At 60.2% G+C, this 17,903-nt stretch overlaps 1 protein-coding gene across 3 annotated transcripts in view; it reads left to right on the top strand.

Moving 5' to 3' along the window:
- VAV2 (vav guanine nucleotide exchange factor 2) overlaps positions 1–17,903 on the top strand; it is a 176,324-nt gene that overhangs the window by 128,990 nt on the left and 29,431 nt on the right. For 2 of the 3 annotated variants that reach the window (XM_065879821.1, XM_065879822.1), the window contains exons 5-8: positions 4,732–4,834; positions 7,605–7,703; positions 9,759–9,827; positions 10,848–10,948. In XM_065879821.1, the coding sequence (XP_065735893.1) occupies positions 4,732–4,834; positions 7,605–7,703; positions 9,759–9,827; positions 10,848–10,948 (372 nt within the window). Of the gene's footprint in view, positions 1–4,731; positions 4,835–6,587; positions 6,603–7,604; positions 7,704–9,758; positions 9,828–10,847; positions 10,949–17,903 lie in introns of all 3 variants that reach the window. The other variant, XM_065879820.1, reaches the window with a different exon arrangement.

The raw sequence follows: 17,903 nt of genomic DNA on the forward strand, positions 1-17,903 counted from the left end.
TTCCCCCAGATTAAACTGTAGTCACTACAGTTCCTATTATAATTCCAACAGACTTTTCTTTTTAATTGACAAGGTGATTGTAAAGTTGATGTGGAAATACAAAGGACTTTAGGATAGTCTAAACAGTCCTATAAAAGAACAAAGCTAGAGGATTTACACTGCCTGATTTCTATAAAACTTTCTATTTAGTTTTATACTTTCTATAAAACTAAATTAATCGAGACAGAGTGGTATTGGCATAAAGATAGCTGAATGTATTGATGGGCTAGAATAGAGCATTCTAGAACAGACCCACACATGTATAGTCAATTGGTTTTTGTCAAAGAGATCCAAGCAATCCAATGGAGAAAAGAAAGTTTTCAACAAATTGTTCTGAAACATCTGGATATCCACGTGGGGATGAGTAAATGAACGTCGATCCCTACCTCACACCATACACAAAAATCCATTTGAGATGGATTAGAAACCTAAACAAAAACACTGAAACCATATAGGTCTTAGAAGAAGATACAGGAGAAAGTCCTTTGCCACCTGGAAGAAAGCAGAGATTTCTTACACAAGGCACAAAGATTTTGTAGGTGCAACACAGGATGGAGTCAGGACACCATAGAAGAAAAAGTCAATAAATTAACCTTCACTAAAATGAAAAATGAATGTTTATCAAAAGGCACCATTAAGAAAACGAGCAGCCATGCCAGAGACTGAGGAAAAAAAAGTTCAAAAAACATATCTGACAAAAGACTTGTATCCATCATATATAAAGAACTCCTAGAATTCAATAAGAATAAGGCAACCAATTTTTAGAAATGGACAAAAGTCTTGAGCAAGCCTTTCTCATAGGAAGATACACAAACGTCCATAAGTACACAAAAAAAACGTGAACATCATTAATCTTTGCAGGAATGCAAAATAAAACCGCAATTCTATCTCACTACATACCCGCTCTAGCGGCTAAAATTAAAAAGGCTGGAACCCGCCAGAGCTGGAGAGAACCGCAACAACTGTAACTTGTGTACACTGCTGGTGGTGGAGTAAACGCTGCAGCCACTTTGGAAAAACGCTTGGCAGTTATTGGTGAAGATAAACACACACACCTCCCCTTTGATCCAACAATTTCACTCCTCATGGAATTTCATTTCCAAAGGAAATGAGAGCACATGCCCACAAAAAAAAAAAAAAAAAAAAAGGCAAATGCTCACAGCAGCTTTTATTTACAATAACCAGAACTTGGAAGCAACCCAAATGTTCATCAAAAGGAGAATGGATGTCAAATTGTGGGATTAGGACTCGGCAATAAAAAGGAATGCATTGCTGATGGAGGCAACAGCCTGGATGTTGAGGAGGGGAAGCCAGACACAGACGTGAATGTAACAGACGGTGCAGTTGATGCGACGTTCTAGAACAGACGAAGGGAATCTCTGGTGAGGAACAGTCAGAGGCCGGTTACTAGGGGAGGGGGAGGGGTCGATCAGGGAGGAGAGGGACTTTCAGGGGAGATGAGGATGCTCTGTGATGTCACAGGATGTGAATTACACAGGGGCGTCCCCTTGTCAAAATGGTAGAGCTAAGGGTACATCTCGATCTACATAAATCCTATCCCCCAAATGACAAGCCTATGTTACGGCATTCCGCCCCATGCTTGAAATGCAGTAGGTGCTCTGTAGACACAATAGGTGCATGTAGACGTCGGTGCATGCCTAGATCTGTGGATGGTGCCAGCGAAGAGGGTGGCAGAGAAGGGACTCTGCCCCTCGGCACCTTCCATAGGACCCCACGGTCGACACTGGTGTCCAAGCGTCTTTCAAGTCCCACTGTCTGGGAAGCTTCTGACCTCTCCAACCTTCAGTGTCCTCTCCATCAAGCACAGCTCTTGCTTGGGGTCCTAATGGGGCGGGTGCCTGCATCACCCTAAGATCGACAGATCGCCGGTTCTATTTCTCTGAAGAGCCCTCAGTGCCCACGCCATCAGGTCCTCAGCCAATGAAAGCATTCTGACCGGTCCACCGACCAGGAGATAGCAGAGCAGGAAGGCGGCTTCCGAAAGACCACGTGGCCAGTTCCCCACCCGTGCACCCCGGCTTCCCCATCCGCATGACAGAGAGCTTTGGGCTCAGTTGCATCTCGAGCCCTGATTCCGCTTGAATGATTGTGGAGGCTGCATGGGGGTCTCTGCTGAAAAACATTCTGAGCTGGATGGGATAGAGTCCTGGGGTCAGGATTTTCCCCCAAATGTGGGATGAGAAAGGGGGCTCCTGGGCTGGCAGATGGCTGTCCCTTCACCTGATGGTCTCGAGGACCCTTTCCAGGCTGACGTTCATTTTATTCATTTCATCAGTTCGTAGAATATTGACTGTCAAGGTCCCCCCATCCAGCCCACTTCCTTCCACCGGCCCATCAGAGCAAGGCTGATGACTGTCTTCGGGCGGTACGAGCGGGCTGATCTGCCTTTGAGGTGTCTCACTGAGCAGCCCGGGGGCCTCCATGTCTCCCCTCTGTTCCACGCTGTCAGAATTCGCGACAGTGCCTTTGTCACCAGCCTCGCTTGGCTGCACGACAGAAATCCAGGGTGTCTGGCATCCTTCGGAAGGAACCCCTGCAGGTCCCTGCCTGGACCTCCAGTAATCTGGTGGGCAGGGCTGCGGGAACTGTTTCCTTTGGGGGCAGCCTCTGGAGAGGCTGTCAACACGAGTGACCGTTCCCAAGGCCCACCTTGGGGGACAGAACCCCCTCTCCGCCTTCTCATTGGTTCTGTCAGGAGCTGGGAGCCCTGTCACCATCTGGGTCCCACCCCAGTTCTTGGCACTGCCGACGTCCAGACACTGGTCTCGCGGTGGAGGGCGGGCGGGAGAGGGGAGAAAGGACGAGCTGGGGCTGGGATCACCCCGCAGCTCCCTGTAGCCGCTGTGGAGCCTCAGTGTGTGGTTTTCTAATCTGTGAAAGGGCCTCGGTGCTCTCCATCTCCAAGGGTGTGTTAAGTTGAAAAGCATACATGTTTTCCAAGTGCCCACACGTGCGTTGGCATCCCTGTGGACGGGCCCGGCGATCGGTGGGTGGTGTCACAGTTACAGGGGGGTCCGTTAGCTGGCCGAGCCCCTTGTGATGTGGCTTTGTCCTCAGGCCAACTTTTGCTTCCTGGAGTGGTGGTGGTAAGACAGCAAGTGACGTAACCCCGAAGCAGCAGCTTCCTCTCCCGCCCTTGCTCATCAGCTACCTGCGGGGGTCTCATCAAGGTAGACACTGGCTCACCCCCGTGCCTGGAATCGCCCCCCACAGAGGGAAGTCTGACGCATCTGCCCACTGTCCCATTGCAGCTCAGCCCCACGGGGGAGGTGTCCAGGGCTCTGGGGAGACTGGCTGCCGCGACCTTCCTCGAATACGACACATTCTCTCCAGTAGGTTTGTGGCCATCTATCTGCCCCGCCCCAGCCTCTAGAATGACAGCTAATGTTCAAAAGCTAGGTTTGGGACGGGCCAGAAACCTACTCGCAAGAGCCGCTGGGTAATCATTTCTGCTCTCGCCTCCCTCCCCCCGCCCCCCGGACTCTGTGCGGTGGGGAGGGGAAGTGGTCCACCTCTGCTTTCAGAAGAGAACTTTGCCAGGCCTCCTTTGAGCCAGGCCATGAGATGTGTCCTCACACAGAGAGGCACTCGGGGCTGGCGTGGGCCTCCCGGGGGAGCTGGCCTCTGAGCACAGCCTGCCCCGAGGATGGACCCCACGGCAGGCTGAAGAGCTGGCTGCCCTGAGCCCAGGGTGAGTCCTGTCCCCGATCCCCCGGCCAGAGTGACCCCTGGGGGCCGGGAGCCTGTGGGAAGTGAGGGACAAGTCGGGTTGGTTCACTTGCTGTTGCCTCATTCAGTGAAATATTTGCCGAGCACCTACTTTGTATCAGGAGTGGGGATCAGAAGGGAGGAAGAAGTTGGGTTTTGTCTGGGGAAGAGACAGGCTTATCCACAGGCACTTATAAAATAATTGGAGATGCAGCGAGAGGGATGCCCTTGGTACAAGAGCTCCAGATGGAGAGTCCCAGATGGCAGACTGGGCGGGGGATCCCAGAAGGCCTCTTGGAGGAGGTGTCCCTTGACTGGAGGCTTGCAGATCAGAGGGGATAACTTGTTGGCAAGATCATGAGCGGAAAACAAAGGTTTATTGAATCGTAAGTTAAGTGGTAACTCCCTTGCTCCTTTGGGAAGGCGCATCACAGACTCCTCGTCCCTCTGCTCTGCTTCCTTGCTGACTGGTGGGGAAAACGTCCACGTGCCTGTGAGCTCTGCACTTTGACCTTCACACTTCGACTGCTGGGACTGGGGAGACCTTGGGCTGAGCTGAGAGCTCTCGGGGCTCCAGGTCCCAGGCGTGGGCCCAGGGAGAGGGCATTCGGTCCCCAGAGCTGGGCATGCCTGTCCGTCAGCTATGCAAAGATTCCCGTTAAGGCAGCATCTCGCCCCCGGGCCCCAGCGTGTGTCTCTGCTTTTACTAAAGGGCTGGGGTGGGTGCGCTTTGTCATGGTGGGACCTTCCAGAAGGGCGGCAGGCAGAGCACAAGGCACTCCCAGGCTGCCTGGGTTAAACTACCAGAAACCACGGGAAGCAGGTGCCCTGTCGTTGGACCAGGACACTGAGGCCGAGAGGGAGGGCCTCATGGTGGCCCCAACTGCCTCTCCCCTCCGGGGGGCCCCGTCGTGGACGTGGCTTCAGCCCCCCGCCCCTCTCCCCCACTTCCCTCCTGTGCAGTGAGCATGACGTGGGGGAGGACATCTACGACTGTGTCCCGTGCGAAGATGAAGGGGACGACATTTATGAGGACATCATCAAGGTGGAAGTGCAGCAGCCCATGGTGAGCCCCCGCTGCCCGCCCCGCCCCTCCTTTAAAGCCTCTGCGCAGACCCCACCGTCTGAGCCACGGGCGTGGGGGGGTGGGGAGCTGCACCCGGTCCTTCCTGCGCCGGTCGGCCAGGTCCCTTCTTTCCTATGAAATGTTCTAGGGAGACCCGCTGCCACCCCGCCTCCCCGGACGTGCTGCTCTGGAAGTCTCCTCCGGAGGGCGTGCAGGACCCCGAGTCCTTCCTGCCCAGGGAGCCTTAGATAGTGACGCGGTGCTGGTCTCAGGCAGCCTGCCTCCCTCTGCCCTTAGCCAGCCGTGCGTCTTTCCTGCGTGAGGGTGTTCATTTCCGACGGGCGTCGGCTAATCACGTCTGGGATGTTTGTGTGCTGCAGCCCCGTGTGCTGCCCACAGCTGCTGTCCTGGGGCGGGAGGGTTGCTGCCAGGCCAGGACGGGAGACGGGGATCTGGTGGCGTGGGCCACAGCCCTTTCGCACCCCCAGGCTCCCGGGGGCGGTCGCGATGCCCGTTGCCCACTGTGGAGGCCTTTGATGCCATTTGCCCTCACCAAAGAAATGGGGGAAATTTCTCTGAAAGTAGGTTTCAGTCTTTTCCCTCAGGGTGGGGGCCACCAGCTGGTGGTGGAGAAACAAAAGGGTAGGACACAGCTCCCCACGAGGCCTCTCAAAGAGGCCCTTCCCGCTCTCTGCCGGGAGACATGCCGAGATGCCGGGCAGTGGCTCACAGCCCCAGATGCTGCTTCTAAGAACGGGTTTCTCATTTTGCCCCTCAAGGGTCTGAAGGTGGGTTTCGCTCCCCACAATTACCAGGAATCTCACTCTGGAGAGTCAGCGGTGGGTCTGTGAGGCCAGGTCTGCCCCTGCCCCGTGCAGCCTTATGGTAGGCAGCTCTGCTCTTGGACCTTCCAGGGAAGTGGGCTCAGGGGGCCGGAGGGCTCTGCTTAGCCGACCCGGCCTGAGAGGCTGGCTGGCCTCCCGCGTCACCAGCAGGCTGAGTGAGATGGGTGCCGCCCGACTCCCCAAGCCCTTTGGAAGCTGGGTGTCCTTGGGTTAGGCGAAGGTATGTGGGTGTAGTGGCCTGTGTGTTTGTCTGGGGGGATCCCCTGCCCCCTGGCTGTACAAGCTCCCACGAGACCCCGTCTGCACCTGGCTTGCAGAAGCCCGCCCTGGAGTGGGCGCTCCCCAGAGGCCGCTGCTGTCCCTGGTGCTGAAAGCACTTGACAGGACCCGGGGCGTTTGCAGGACCTGCGGGGCTGGGGGAGATGCCCGCCTGTGTCCTGGGGACAAACCAGCGTCCCACCTGCTCAGCGATGCGTAGCGTCCCAAGTCTCGGCGCTGGGCTCACGAGCTGTCCTGTCCATCCAGGCAGGACGGGCCTCCTGCCACCCGCCAGGTCCTCTGAGATAAAACAGCTGGGTTTATTTCCTCCCCTGTCATGTCTGGAGCTATCTGAACGGTCTAAGTGGAAAGTATTGGGAATAGTGATGTTTCTAAAGGAAGCTACAGCCGGGAGATGGCAGGTGCCACTCTCAGAGCCCGGCCGTGGGGAAGCTGCCATGTATGTGTTCAGTCCTGGTGCTGTCCCCACCGCCCCGCCAGGCTGCCGTGCGGGCGGGCAGAGGGTGTGATGTGACCTCTGGGGCCGCTGGCTAATGGGGGTGAGCTCCCTGACTTCCCCAAGCTTGGCTTGAATAAGCATAAGCACCGCTAACTGGTTCTCTGCCCTGTTTGTTTCTCCATGCTTTCAGATTAGATACATGCAGGTAAGTGGCAGGTGGAGGGGAGGCCCGGGGCCAGTTCTGCCAGCACCGTCTTCCTCTGACTTCCGGGAGGAACTCGGGACCCTGTCCCCACGGAGACGCTGTTGGCCACATTCTTATACAGTTTTAGGGGAACTGTGGACCCTCAACACTGAATTCCCAGGCTGAGCGGGGCTTTGGGCTTTGGGAAGGGGCCTGGGGGGCCTGGGTGATGTGCCCGCCTGGCAGGTTACTTTGGAGAACTGTGGCCCCGGCAAACCCACGCGGGGCCCTGGGGCATTTCTTGGAGGAGGGGGAGGATGACGTCAGGGCAGGTATGAGTCCAGATGGCGCGTCCCACGTCCCAGCACTGTTTCCCCGGAGCCTTGCGTGCTCGGTCAGCCTGAAAGGACTTAAGGAGAGTGTCTGGACCGTCCACAGAACCTCCGACAGTCAGCCCACCTGCTGCCTCTTCCCCGGCCCCTGTGGCCACAGTCTCTTGGTCAGTACCACCCCAGAGGTGGGGCAGGCCCTGCCTCAGAGGCGTATCCTTAGTGACCCCTGCCGACGGGCTGTTAGCTCGGAACCTGGTCCGAGGCAGTGGACATTTGGAAAGTCCAGCCCTGTGGGGAATTGGCTTCTTTCTCTGAGGCGGTAGCAGGCTGAAGCTGGGAGGGTGGGTCAGCTGGTGGACACGTGTCCTCAGGGAGCTGGTCAGACCCTCTCTCCGTGCACATAGTCGACGCTTTACGCGTGTGACGCCTGCTGTATCTGCTGGAGGGGGTGACCAGTCTGGTGGAGACAGATTCAGAAGCCTCTGTCCCATCTCCGCGCTGTCGTCAGTTCTCAGGGTCACACCACATCCCCTCCCCTGTGCCTCAGCCTGCCCGTCTGCAGAAAGGAGGGGAAGGGCCTTTTGTCTCCCACGCGGCCCCCTTCACACTCAGTGACCCCACGGCCGAGCCCGGGCGGGCGGCAGGTGGAGGGCATGGCGGGGTCCTGGCTGACCTCCTGTGCCCCCTCTAGAAAATGGGCATGACGGAGGACGACAAGAGAAGCTGCTGTCTGCTGGAGATCCAGGAGACGGAAGCCAAGTACTACCGGACCCTGGAGGACATCGAGAAGGTGGGCGTGGCCGCCGGGTCCACCCAGGACCCCTGCCACCGGGCAGGGACTCCGGGCAGTGGTGACGGAGGCGGGGCTCAGGGGCCCTCTCGGTTTTGCACCCTCCAAAAAGGAGGTCGCCCTCACCTTTCCTCTGCCCTCTGCCCTCTGCCCTCTGCCCCCACACAAGCTGTGGGCTCCACTCAGGCCAGCTTCCTCGTCAGCTGCCACCCTTGGCCCCGGCCCCACCTCCCACCCTTTGGCCTCAGCTCGGACCCTGGACTGTTCCTGAGCTTGTTTCGGAGGCTTCTTCCAGCCTAAACTGGGCATCGTTATGGCTTCTGCTCTGGAATGCGCCGAGCTAGGCTCTTTATGTTTTTATCCTCACCCAGAGCTAGACGCCTTCTGTATACACTCTCCCCCAGGTCAGGCGCTGAGTGAGCTCTTGGTGTATCCCTCCTCCCTGGGGTGCTGTCTGCACTCAGCCTCCCCCCACCCGCCTGTAAGCTGCGATAACAGCAGTACCACCCACGGTGGGCATCCTGCATCTGGGACGCAGTTGGGCCCAGTGACGTGAGTCTCTGGAGCTCCTGTGGCGGCCTGTGTGCTCCCCTGAATGGCTGGTCAGCGCTGTCTCCCTGCCGGCCTGCCCAGCTCCTGGAGAACCACGGATGGGCCTTCTCCTGCCATCTGCCCTGGCCTCCTGTGGTCACTGGCGCGGTGCCGTTTCCCTGTCACTTGGGCATCCTCATTGCCAGCTGCCAGTGCACGCTGGCGTGAAAGGACCAACACGGTTTTTGAGATGGACCCTTCCTGGCCAGTCTTTCATTGCAGAGTAGGGCCAAGTGTAGCCGTAATGGGGTGGCCTAAGTAGGTCCCCACTGTTTAGGGCACTGTGGAGCCTCCAGCCAGGAGTCGTGAGATGCCCCTTGGCCCCAGGTCTGGCCCAGGCTTCTGACCTTTCCCCTCCTCCCGCCCCACTCAACCCTTGTGTGTCCGCCCCTTAGCTTCTCCCCGACCACCAGCTTTTCTGCAGACACATGGTCCCAGCTGCCCACTCCTTCGAGTCCCAGCTCCCGCGTCAGCTCCTTCCAGGGCCCTGCAGGCTTCACGTAGCCCGAGTTTCGTCGCAGAAAACCGGCGGGCCGCTGTGGCCCGTCTCCACCCCCGCAGTGTGGGCCTTGGGGCGGGTGCCGCCCGTCTGCGGACGCAGCACACGTCGGGGGTTGAGCTGGGCGCGTGGCCAGCCGGGCCGTGCATGTGCTGCGTGTTCTCGGGGACGATCGTGTTTGCAATCCTCCCCTAACCGTGTTGCCGTCCCCGTGTCAGGTGAGGAAACCGAGTCACACAGTGGCCGGTGCCGGCACGGCACGGGGAGAAGTGCTTGGGTGCGTCCAGCAGGCACTAGTGCTTGTTCGTTTGGACAGGTCTCTCTTGCTGCACACAGCGGCCAAGGAGAGGGCGCGGGGACCAGGACCCTGTGGGAGAAGGGGCAGGGAGAGGGGAGGGTGGCTGGTCGTTCCCCGTGGGGGCCTCCAGGAGGCCGGGGGCAGAAGCACCCCTGCCACTGTGGCGCTTGCGGGGCCGGAGCGGGCCTCTTGATGACAGGTTTGGGGGTGCACTCATGGGTGTAGGCTCAGGAGTGGGTGTCGGGTGGGAATCACGGCATTTTTCGGTCCTCAGGCTCTCCCTTGGGTGATGCCCCTCGCCTCCCGGGAGGACCCCACTTGCTCAAGTATCTCAAACAGCAGAGCCCACCCTGGCTGGCCTTAGGGTGGAAGAAGTCCAGCGCCACGTGCAAGGGGCCCTCTGTGGAGCTTTGCCCACCGGGCGGGTCCTCAGGCCTGACCCCCACGCGGTCCCACACTTCCCGCGCAGGTCTCCCCTCTCCAGTAAGCGTGGAGCACCCCCGTGTGCTGGGTGAGCGGCCGCCCCGCAGGACCCTTGATGGGGGAACGGGGGCGCTGCCTGCAGTCGCCTGTTTTTCTCTGAGGCCGTCAGAGCCCCTCCGACCGGCGACTGTGGCCTCGAAGGTGACTGGTGTCCTTCAGGCGCTGATGGGCTTCTCTCTTCCAGAACTACGTGACCCCTCTCAGGCTGGTGCTGAGCCCGGCGGACATGGCGGCCATCTTCATCAACCTGGAGGTAAGGGTCCCACCCCTGGCTCACCGTGTGTGGGCTGGAGGTCCTAACCTGCTGGGATGTCAGGCGGGCTCCCACTTGACCGTCCCCAGGGCTTGCATGGTTGATCCTGGCTAAAGGGTGTTTTCGTGGCTGACGGATGGGGGCCGGTGAGCAGGCCCCCATTTCTCGGGGACTTGGGTTTTAGGAGACAGAGGACAGTTTCTGGGAGCTTCCCTGCCCAATGCGGTGCTGGCGGGTGTGCCCGCGACGCACACGCCCTGGAGGAAGCACCAGGTTTTGTCATCAGTGCAGGGAAGTGTGTCCCCTCCCCCTCTCTGAGCAAACAGAGCGCCCTCACTGCTCCGCGGTGTCTGAACACGGACACCGGAGGGCCATCCCGCGTGGGGAGGCCCACCTCGATGTGGTCAGCAGAGCCGGGGCCGGAAGCTGCGTGTGGGTGGGCTTCGTCCGGGAGCACTGGCCCTACTCTTCCTCGGGGTGCCGACGGCTTGAGGGGTGGGCGCTGGGCACCTCCTGGGTGAGGCTGACGCAGACCCCGGAGCTTCGCAGCCCCTGCGCGCCCACCCCCCCCGACCCAGAGTTCATCCTGCCGTGAGCACTGGCACACGTGGCCACAGAAGGACTGGAAACCTGGATGGGAGATGGTGCTGCCTGCTAGCCACCCCTCTGCTCTGAAGTGTGGACACACTTCCCCAGGGCCGAGGCCCCCCTTCCACAGTGGAGAGACTTCACCCGTCAGGGCGCCTGAGCCCCTGCACTCCCGCACACAGCGGGCGGGTCGCGAGGATGCTGGCTGGGGTCGGGCACCGTGTGTCTGGACAGGCGGGTGCAGACTCTGGACGGCTGTGGCACCTTCTAGTGAACGGCAGCCGGTGTGTACGTGAGGAAGTACGCCCAGCGCCCGGCCGCTCACGTGGACGTCCTTCCGTCGGAACGGCAGCCAGGAAGGAGGGTGATCACAGAGCCCGCGTGCCCCCCAGCCTGCTGTGCCCGCTCATGCGTGGTTGCTTTTTGTCCCAGGACCTAATTAAGGTGCATCACAGCTTCCTGAGAGCCATCGACGTGTCCATGATGGCGGGGGGCAGCACGCTGGCCAAGGTCTTCCTGGACTTCAAGGAAAGGTGAGTGGCCGGGGCCTCTGGGGCGTCCGGGCGCCTCTCCGGTTCCATCGTGGGGACGGGGCGGAGCTGGTGGGTGAGTTTACCCAGGTTACCGCTGCGTGGTGCTGAGGCGGGGGTCGGGGCTCCCACACTCACCCTGTCCTCACTTGTCAACTGAGAAAACTGCCTGTCCTCCCTGCCGTCACAGCCTGCGTGGGAGGGGCCTCTCGGGGGCTCCAGCCGCCCCCTCTGCCTCTATTCTTGGGGGTCGTGGTGGCTGAAGGACACGCGTGCCATCACGACGCCCCTGCCGTGCTGCAGACCCCACGGGAATCGGGCACCGGGAGAGTCTGCCCCTGAGTTCTGTGCCTGGGGGGAGGGGACCTGTGGCACCTGCTGCTACAACTGCACGCACCCCCGCCTGTGCCAGCCTGAGTGAGGGGCTTCAGGGGCTGCAGGGAGCCGTGGCTGAGAGCCCAGGCTCTGGGTCCCCAGGGCTGAGGCCATGCCGCTGCTTCTACACACCACAGCCCGACTTCTTTATCTGTCGGTCAGGGGCCACGATGGCGTCTGTGCCACTTGGTGCCCTGAGGGTGAGCAGAGGCCAGGCCGGCGCTGCCGACATGCTGGTCCGCACCCAGCGAAGGCTGCGGTGACCGGGCAGGTGTAGGGGCCGGACCTGGGCAGCCGGGCGGGGGTGTGGACGGCAGCCCTGGACACGGTTGCGTGGCCGTCTTGGCATAAACTGGCTTCAGCCCTGAACGTGGGGAGACGTGGTTCCGGGACCGAGAAGCGCAGAGCCCTGGATCTCCCAGTGGTGCCCTGGTCCTGTGCGAGTCTCCGCAGCTTCGGGGCAAGTGTCCATGGAGCCCGAGGGGGTATAGATGCTCTTGTCGGGATCCGAGGCAGCCCTTCTCCTCCAGGCCCCTCCCAGGTGGTTAGGCTGAGTCTAGACGCAGAGAGGGCGCCGGCCTCCACCCCGCCAGCAAGTCACCTGTGATAATCACGCCCGATCGTGGGGTCCCTGATCCAGAATCAAGACTATCAATGGGAGAGAGTGACGGCTCATTAGGGATCAACGCAGGGACCTTGTTTTAAAAGAAATTACACTGCTCTTACGTGGCCCCTGTGAATCTATTTGATGGCTTGCTTTAAGCGCCTCTGTCGGTCACCCCAGTTGATGGAGGGGGTACGGAGGCAGCCTTCTGTTCTCTAGAACGTCCTGCTGGAGCCTGCCGGGGGGATTGGGATTCTGGAAGCTTCCAACTAGGTGTGAGGGGGCAGCTGTCAGGATGGCTCTGCCGTCCCAGCGGAGAGCCCGGGCCCCTGCTTCTTCCCCTTGCGCCTTGGCAGCTGGCGCTTCAAGACGGGATGCTGACGAGGACGAAGCCAGGTGACGTGGAGGGCTCGCAGGATGCCAGCACTGCAGGGTCCTGGGAGATGGTGGCTTTTAGCCACTGAAATCTCAAGAGATGCATCGTTAGATGATGCCCGGCGTTCCGTCCCTCGTAGGATCTTTGGACAAAAGGAGCCTGAAGGCTCTGTCTTCGTGGTGCCTCTGCCTGGGAGCTTGTTAAAAACACCGACTCCTGGGGCTTCCCTGGTGGCGCAGTGGTTAAGAATCCGCCTGCCAGTGCAGGGGACACGGGTTCGAGCCCTGGTCTGGGAACTAGATCCCACATGCCGCGGAGCAACTAAGCCCGTGCGCCACAACTACTGAGCCTGTGTGCCACAACTCCTGAGCCCACGTTTCACAACTACTGAAGCCCGTGCGCCTAGAGCCCGTGCTCCGCGACAAGAGAAGCCACCGCAATGAGAAGCCTGTGCACCGCACGAAGAGTAGCCCCTGCTCACCGCAACTAGAGAAAGCCCGCATGCAGCAATAAAGACCCAACACAGCCAAAAAAAAAAAAAAAAACCCGATTCCTGGGGTCTGATGAGGGGTCCTGGGAGCTGTAGAAGGCACCACAGGGGCCAGTGGGGACCCTGGGTCCACGTCGCCCTCATCTGCAGGAGGGTCCCCTGCATCGCCCGTCAGGTGACTCTCAGCTCCTCTCACAACCGTGTCTGCACAGGCAGCTGCGTTCCCAGGCGCCTTCACCTAGGATCGCCTGAACGTGCCTCCCCCAGGTGCCCTGTAGCTCCAGGCAAGGAGCCGTGGCCTCCTGAACGGGCAAGGGTCCTCAAGCCTGCTTTCTGAGGGGCCACGAGTCGGGGGACTCCCGGGAACCATGAGGGAGCAGGCAGTGCCCATGTACAGGTGGCAGACGCAGCCAGAGGAGAGCAGACGAGGTTTCTCCAGGCACCAGCAGGTGTGGACATGCTGGCCGGCCCGGGCAAGGGGGTGGGGATCAGGTCTGGGGGTCAGGCCGGCTCCCTAACCCCCCCCTGCCCCCAACAAGGTTTTTGTCTCACCTGGCTACAAGCCACCATGCTAGGTGGGCCCATGGCGCCCCGCTGCTGGACTTGAGCTGACTGTCAGACCTGACCCCCGCCCAGGTGACGGGCACGGCAGACACTTCTCAGCACCTCGTTAGTGCTGCACCTCGGCTGGGGGTCGGACGGGCACTGAGGCCCAGTAACCCAGCTCTAGGCCGCGTGGCTGAGGTACAGATGGATGACCTGTCCTCTCCTGGGACCCTCCACGTCCCCAGCGCAAGGGCTTTGCTGCCTGGCCTGTCCCCGTGGTCCAGTTTGCCTGTGAACAAGACCTCGCGCCATCCTCTACACACAGCCTCGGGCTGGCCTGCTCCCGGGCCTCCTTTCCTCTGGGAATGACGGACGTTTCCGCCTCGGAGAATTGCAGTGAGCAGAATACATCCTGGCACCGAGAGCTCTGCAGATGGTCACCCGCCCAGCAAGGCATCGGGGGTCCAGGCACTTTTCTTGCGGTCCCTTTGGGGGAGGGGCTGGCTGCATTTCACCAGACCTCATTTGCCAAATCACTGTTCATCCCAGCGTCCGCCTTTTCTGGCAAGTCCCTTCTTATTTCTGAGTCAGCCCCTAAGACCCTGATGGTCGCTGGCTTACCGATTCTGCAAGCATTTATGGAGTGCCTGCTGTGTACGGCTGCAGAGCTCTGGGCCAAGGACATCGTGGTGAGCGAAGCAGGCTCAGCTCTCCCTGGGAAACGAGTCCACAGACAAGAGACTTACCGTGGGCTGTGACAGTGCCTGAGAGCACAGGGAAGGGGAGGGGGATGTGGGGAAGGGACTTGTAGCACAGGCTGGGGCCCCCTGAGGACCTGGGGGAGAGGGGATCAGCCCTGAAGCCACGTGGGGAGTAGAAGCTGCAGGAGAGCCAGGAGCTCTGACTGTTTGGGGAACCGGCAGAGGCCAGAGGAGCGGGACCGAGGGGGCGAAGGGGAGGTTCTCCAAGGAGCAGTTATAGGTTCTGCAGGATCTGGTGGGCGAAGATAGGGATTCATAATTTTTTTTTTTTTTTTTTGCGGTACGCGGTCCTCTCACTGCTGTGGCCTCTCCCGTTGCGGACCACGGGCTCCGGACGCGCAGGCTTAGCGGCCATGGCTCACGGGCCCAGCCGCTCTGTGGCACGTGGGATCTTCCCGGACCGGGGCACGAACCCGCGTCCCCTGCATCGGCAGGCGGACTCTCAACCACTGCGCCACCAGGGAAGCCCCATAATTTTTTAAATGAGGGCAGGAGAAGCCATTGAGGAATTCAAGGGGCAAGATGCTGGCAGCTCGTCACTGATGAAGGATGGGGTGGCATCCAGGTGTGGTATGAGCAGTGCAGAATGGCAGGGGGCAATCACCTACCTCTTTTTGGAGCTTATTCTCCCATTAATGCAGCCTCGATCCTCAGACAAGCCGGAGGCTCCTGTGAACCTTGCCGTGTGGGCTTAAAGGAGACCACGTCTCCCACACGGAGGGAGCTGGCTCTCGGGCAGGGTTTGCATTGAAGTCACACCTTTTGTATTCATCGCTGGGGCTGACCAAGGTGGGCCTGGAGCCTGACTTCTTGTGGGTCCGTGGTTCGGGCTGGATGGGGCCTGGGGAGCTGGTGGCCCGGTGGTAAGGTGGGAGGACGAGCTCTTAGGAGGGACTGTCTGTGGGGCTTTGCACACGTGCTCTTAGGATTAACGTCGTTCAGAAAGGCAGGTTCCCCATCCCAGGACCCCGTGGGATTTCCGTGAGTGTGGAGAGAGAGACTCTGGGCAGGTGAGGGCTTCGGCGCTCTGCAGCTTCTCCTTGCTCTTAGGTTAGGTGGACGGCGCTGCCCTCTGGCTGTGATTTCCATTCACGGAAACCAGGGTCTCTGGGGGCCTTTCATCTCAAAGCCCGAGGTCAGGTGGACCTGCACGGAGACAACGCTCTCATACCCCCTAGAGCCCCCGCAGGGGTTCGCGTGGCTGCCCTGTCGGGAGGGCTGCCCTGGGACCATCAGCCGGAGAGCCCTTTGCCTCCCGCCCTGTCCAGAGCTCCTTTCCCAGATGGGGCAGCTCGGGACGGGAGAGGGGTGAGGCCTTGGCCACGCGCGGTCTCAGCTTGTTCCCCTGTCCCAGGTGAACACCTGGGCGCATCACCTGTGTCCTGGGACGTGCTCTGTCCTGTCCCCGGCTGTGTGGGCTGAGACAGAAGTGACGCAGTGAGGAAATCAGGCGTCAGATGCATTTCTGTGAGAGGCATTCAGGCTCCCTTTATGGGGTCGGAGTTGAAACGTCAGGCAGTTAAATAAGTCACCTACCCCGGAGCTGGTGGCCAACATCTACCACCTCGTGAAAGAGCAGAAGGTTGACGAAGGTCGCTTAGCTGACAGTGCGGGACACCGGCACGCAGGGTCAGCGGGGACAGGACTTAGGAATGAGGTGGCCACGTTACATGCAAACCGGTCGATTTCCTCCGTGGCAAGAGCGCTGGAACCTTTGGGTTGCTTCCCAGCGTGATGGAAATCACGTGTACAGAACAGGGTCACGCAGCTGCGTCAGGCCGGGTCGGGGAGACCGCCTTCCCCGGGGCCTCGGGTGGCTGGCGTGCCCAGGCGCTCCGGTGGGACCTTGAACCGTCAAGTCCTCCGCGTGTGCGTTGCCTTACTTCCAAGTTTCTGGGGTTTTTTTTTAAACTTTGGTACATGAAACTGGCTTGCTTTCTCTTCCTTCCTTCCTCCCTCCCTCCCTCCCTTTCTTTCTTTTTGGCTGCATTGGGTCTTCGTTGCTGTGTGCGTGGGCTTTCTCTAGTGGCGGCGAGCGGGGGCTACTCTTTGCTGTGGTGCGCGGGCTTCTCATTGCGGTGGCTTCTCTTGTTGCGGAGCATGGGCTCTAGGGCATGCGGGCTTCAGTAGTTGTGGCACGCAGGCTCAGTAATTGTGGCGCACGGGCTCGGTAGTTGTGGCACACGGGCTTAGTTGCTCCGCGGCATGTGGGATCTTCCCAGACCAGAGCTCAAACCCATGTCCTCTGCATTGGCAGGCGGATTCTTAACGACTGCGCCCCCAGGGAAGCCCCTTAATCAACTTTTCTATGAGAATTCTGAATTGAATAGCAGACTCCACTCGGGACTCTGGACCCGGCCATCTGTCCCAAACCCCCAAGGCCCCAGGGAGGGGAGACCTGCCCGGGGGCTCACGTGGCAGAGCCAGGGTGCTGGATGCCCGGCCCAGGTGTGGTCACCGCGGGTCCCTCAGGCCGTGCAGGGAGAGCCTGGGGAGTCCCATAGACCCAGCGGGATGCAGTGTCATCTCCTCCAAAGTGAAGCCAGCAACAGGCCTTGACTGCCTACCCGCAGCGCCTCGCCAGGTACCCCAGGGTGAAGCAGCGTCCGCGGAGGACAGAGAAATGGGCCTGACGTCATCTTCACCCGAGCTTCCCAGAGCTGGGCCGGGAGAGGCCTCCAGACGTTTGCGGACACACAGCGTAACCTGCGTCTGGCAGGGCGTCCCTGGAACGTCATGTGCGGGGCCCGGCCTCCTGGCGTCGCCCTTTATCAGCTGGTGACTCTTAGCAAGTTCATTGAGGCCTTGGTTTCCCCACTGGAGAGTGGGGCTCATCACCCCCACCTCTGTAAGTGGGTTAAAGGGTCGTGACGCTGCGCGTGAAGCTCCTGGCCCTGGTGGCTCCCAGAGGTGGTGACTGTTGCAGCCATCCTTATTGTAGCCGACGATGTCACCTGCCTGGTCCTTCTCCAGGGGCCTACTCGGTAGTCGGGTGACAAGATTTTGAAAGATGAGTTTTCAGGCTAGTAACCCAAGGCCCTGAGAGCTCTGGGCCCCAGTGCCGGGGGCTCTGGTCTGTCGGCCCTGGAGGATCGTGGTGGGGAGCAAAGCGGAGGGTGTTAGGAGAGAAGCAGGATGGCAGGCAGGCAGTGGACTCGGGAGGCTGGAAGCGGGGGAGGCGGGGCTGGGTTAGAGGGAGCTCCTTCTCCCCCTCTGCACCCCGCATCTTCCCTGGATCCGCGGCCCCTCCCAGTCCCCGCGTCTCCCAGGTGATGGGGGCTGACGTCACCCTGCCCTGAGAGGCCGGTGGCTGGAACCCAGGCACAGACCGTCAGTGCCATGTGGCAGCAACAAGGGCTGGCCCACGGGGTCCCCGCACCTCGAAATGTCAGCTCAGGGGCCGGCCCCCCAGGGCGAGCACAGAGCCAGGCTGGGCCTTGGTGCCCACTGCCTGTGGGCTGCAGCGTGAGTCGCCTGGGGAGGCGGGGGTTCTGTCTGGTTTTGGCCCTTTCCAGGGGTGGGATGGGGGGCTGAGAGCGGCACCCCCAAACCCGGTCCTGACCTGGAACAGAACCACAGAAGAGGGCCTTCTTGGGTTCGGGGAAGGCAGGGTGCCCCTCCCTCCCCACGGCTGGCAGCCCTCCTCCTGGGCAGGGCAGGGAAGGAAAGCAGCCTCATGGAAAGAACAAAACCGTTAAATGTCGCGGGGAGAGAGCTGCTTGCTGCGCTCACAGCCTGACGTGAAAACGGCTCGGGCTCACACCCAGTGTGTGTGTGTGTGTGTGTGTGTGTGTGTGTGTGTGTGT

The sequence above is a fragment of the Phocoena phocoena genome, chromosome 6 (genome assembly GCF_963924675.1).
Source record: "Phocoena phocoena chromosome 6, mPhoPho1.1, whole genome shotgun sequence".
Classification (NCBI taxonomy): Eukaryota; Metazoa; Chordata; class Mammalia; order Artiodactyla; family Phocoenidae; genus Phocoena; species Phocoena phocoena.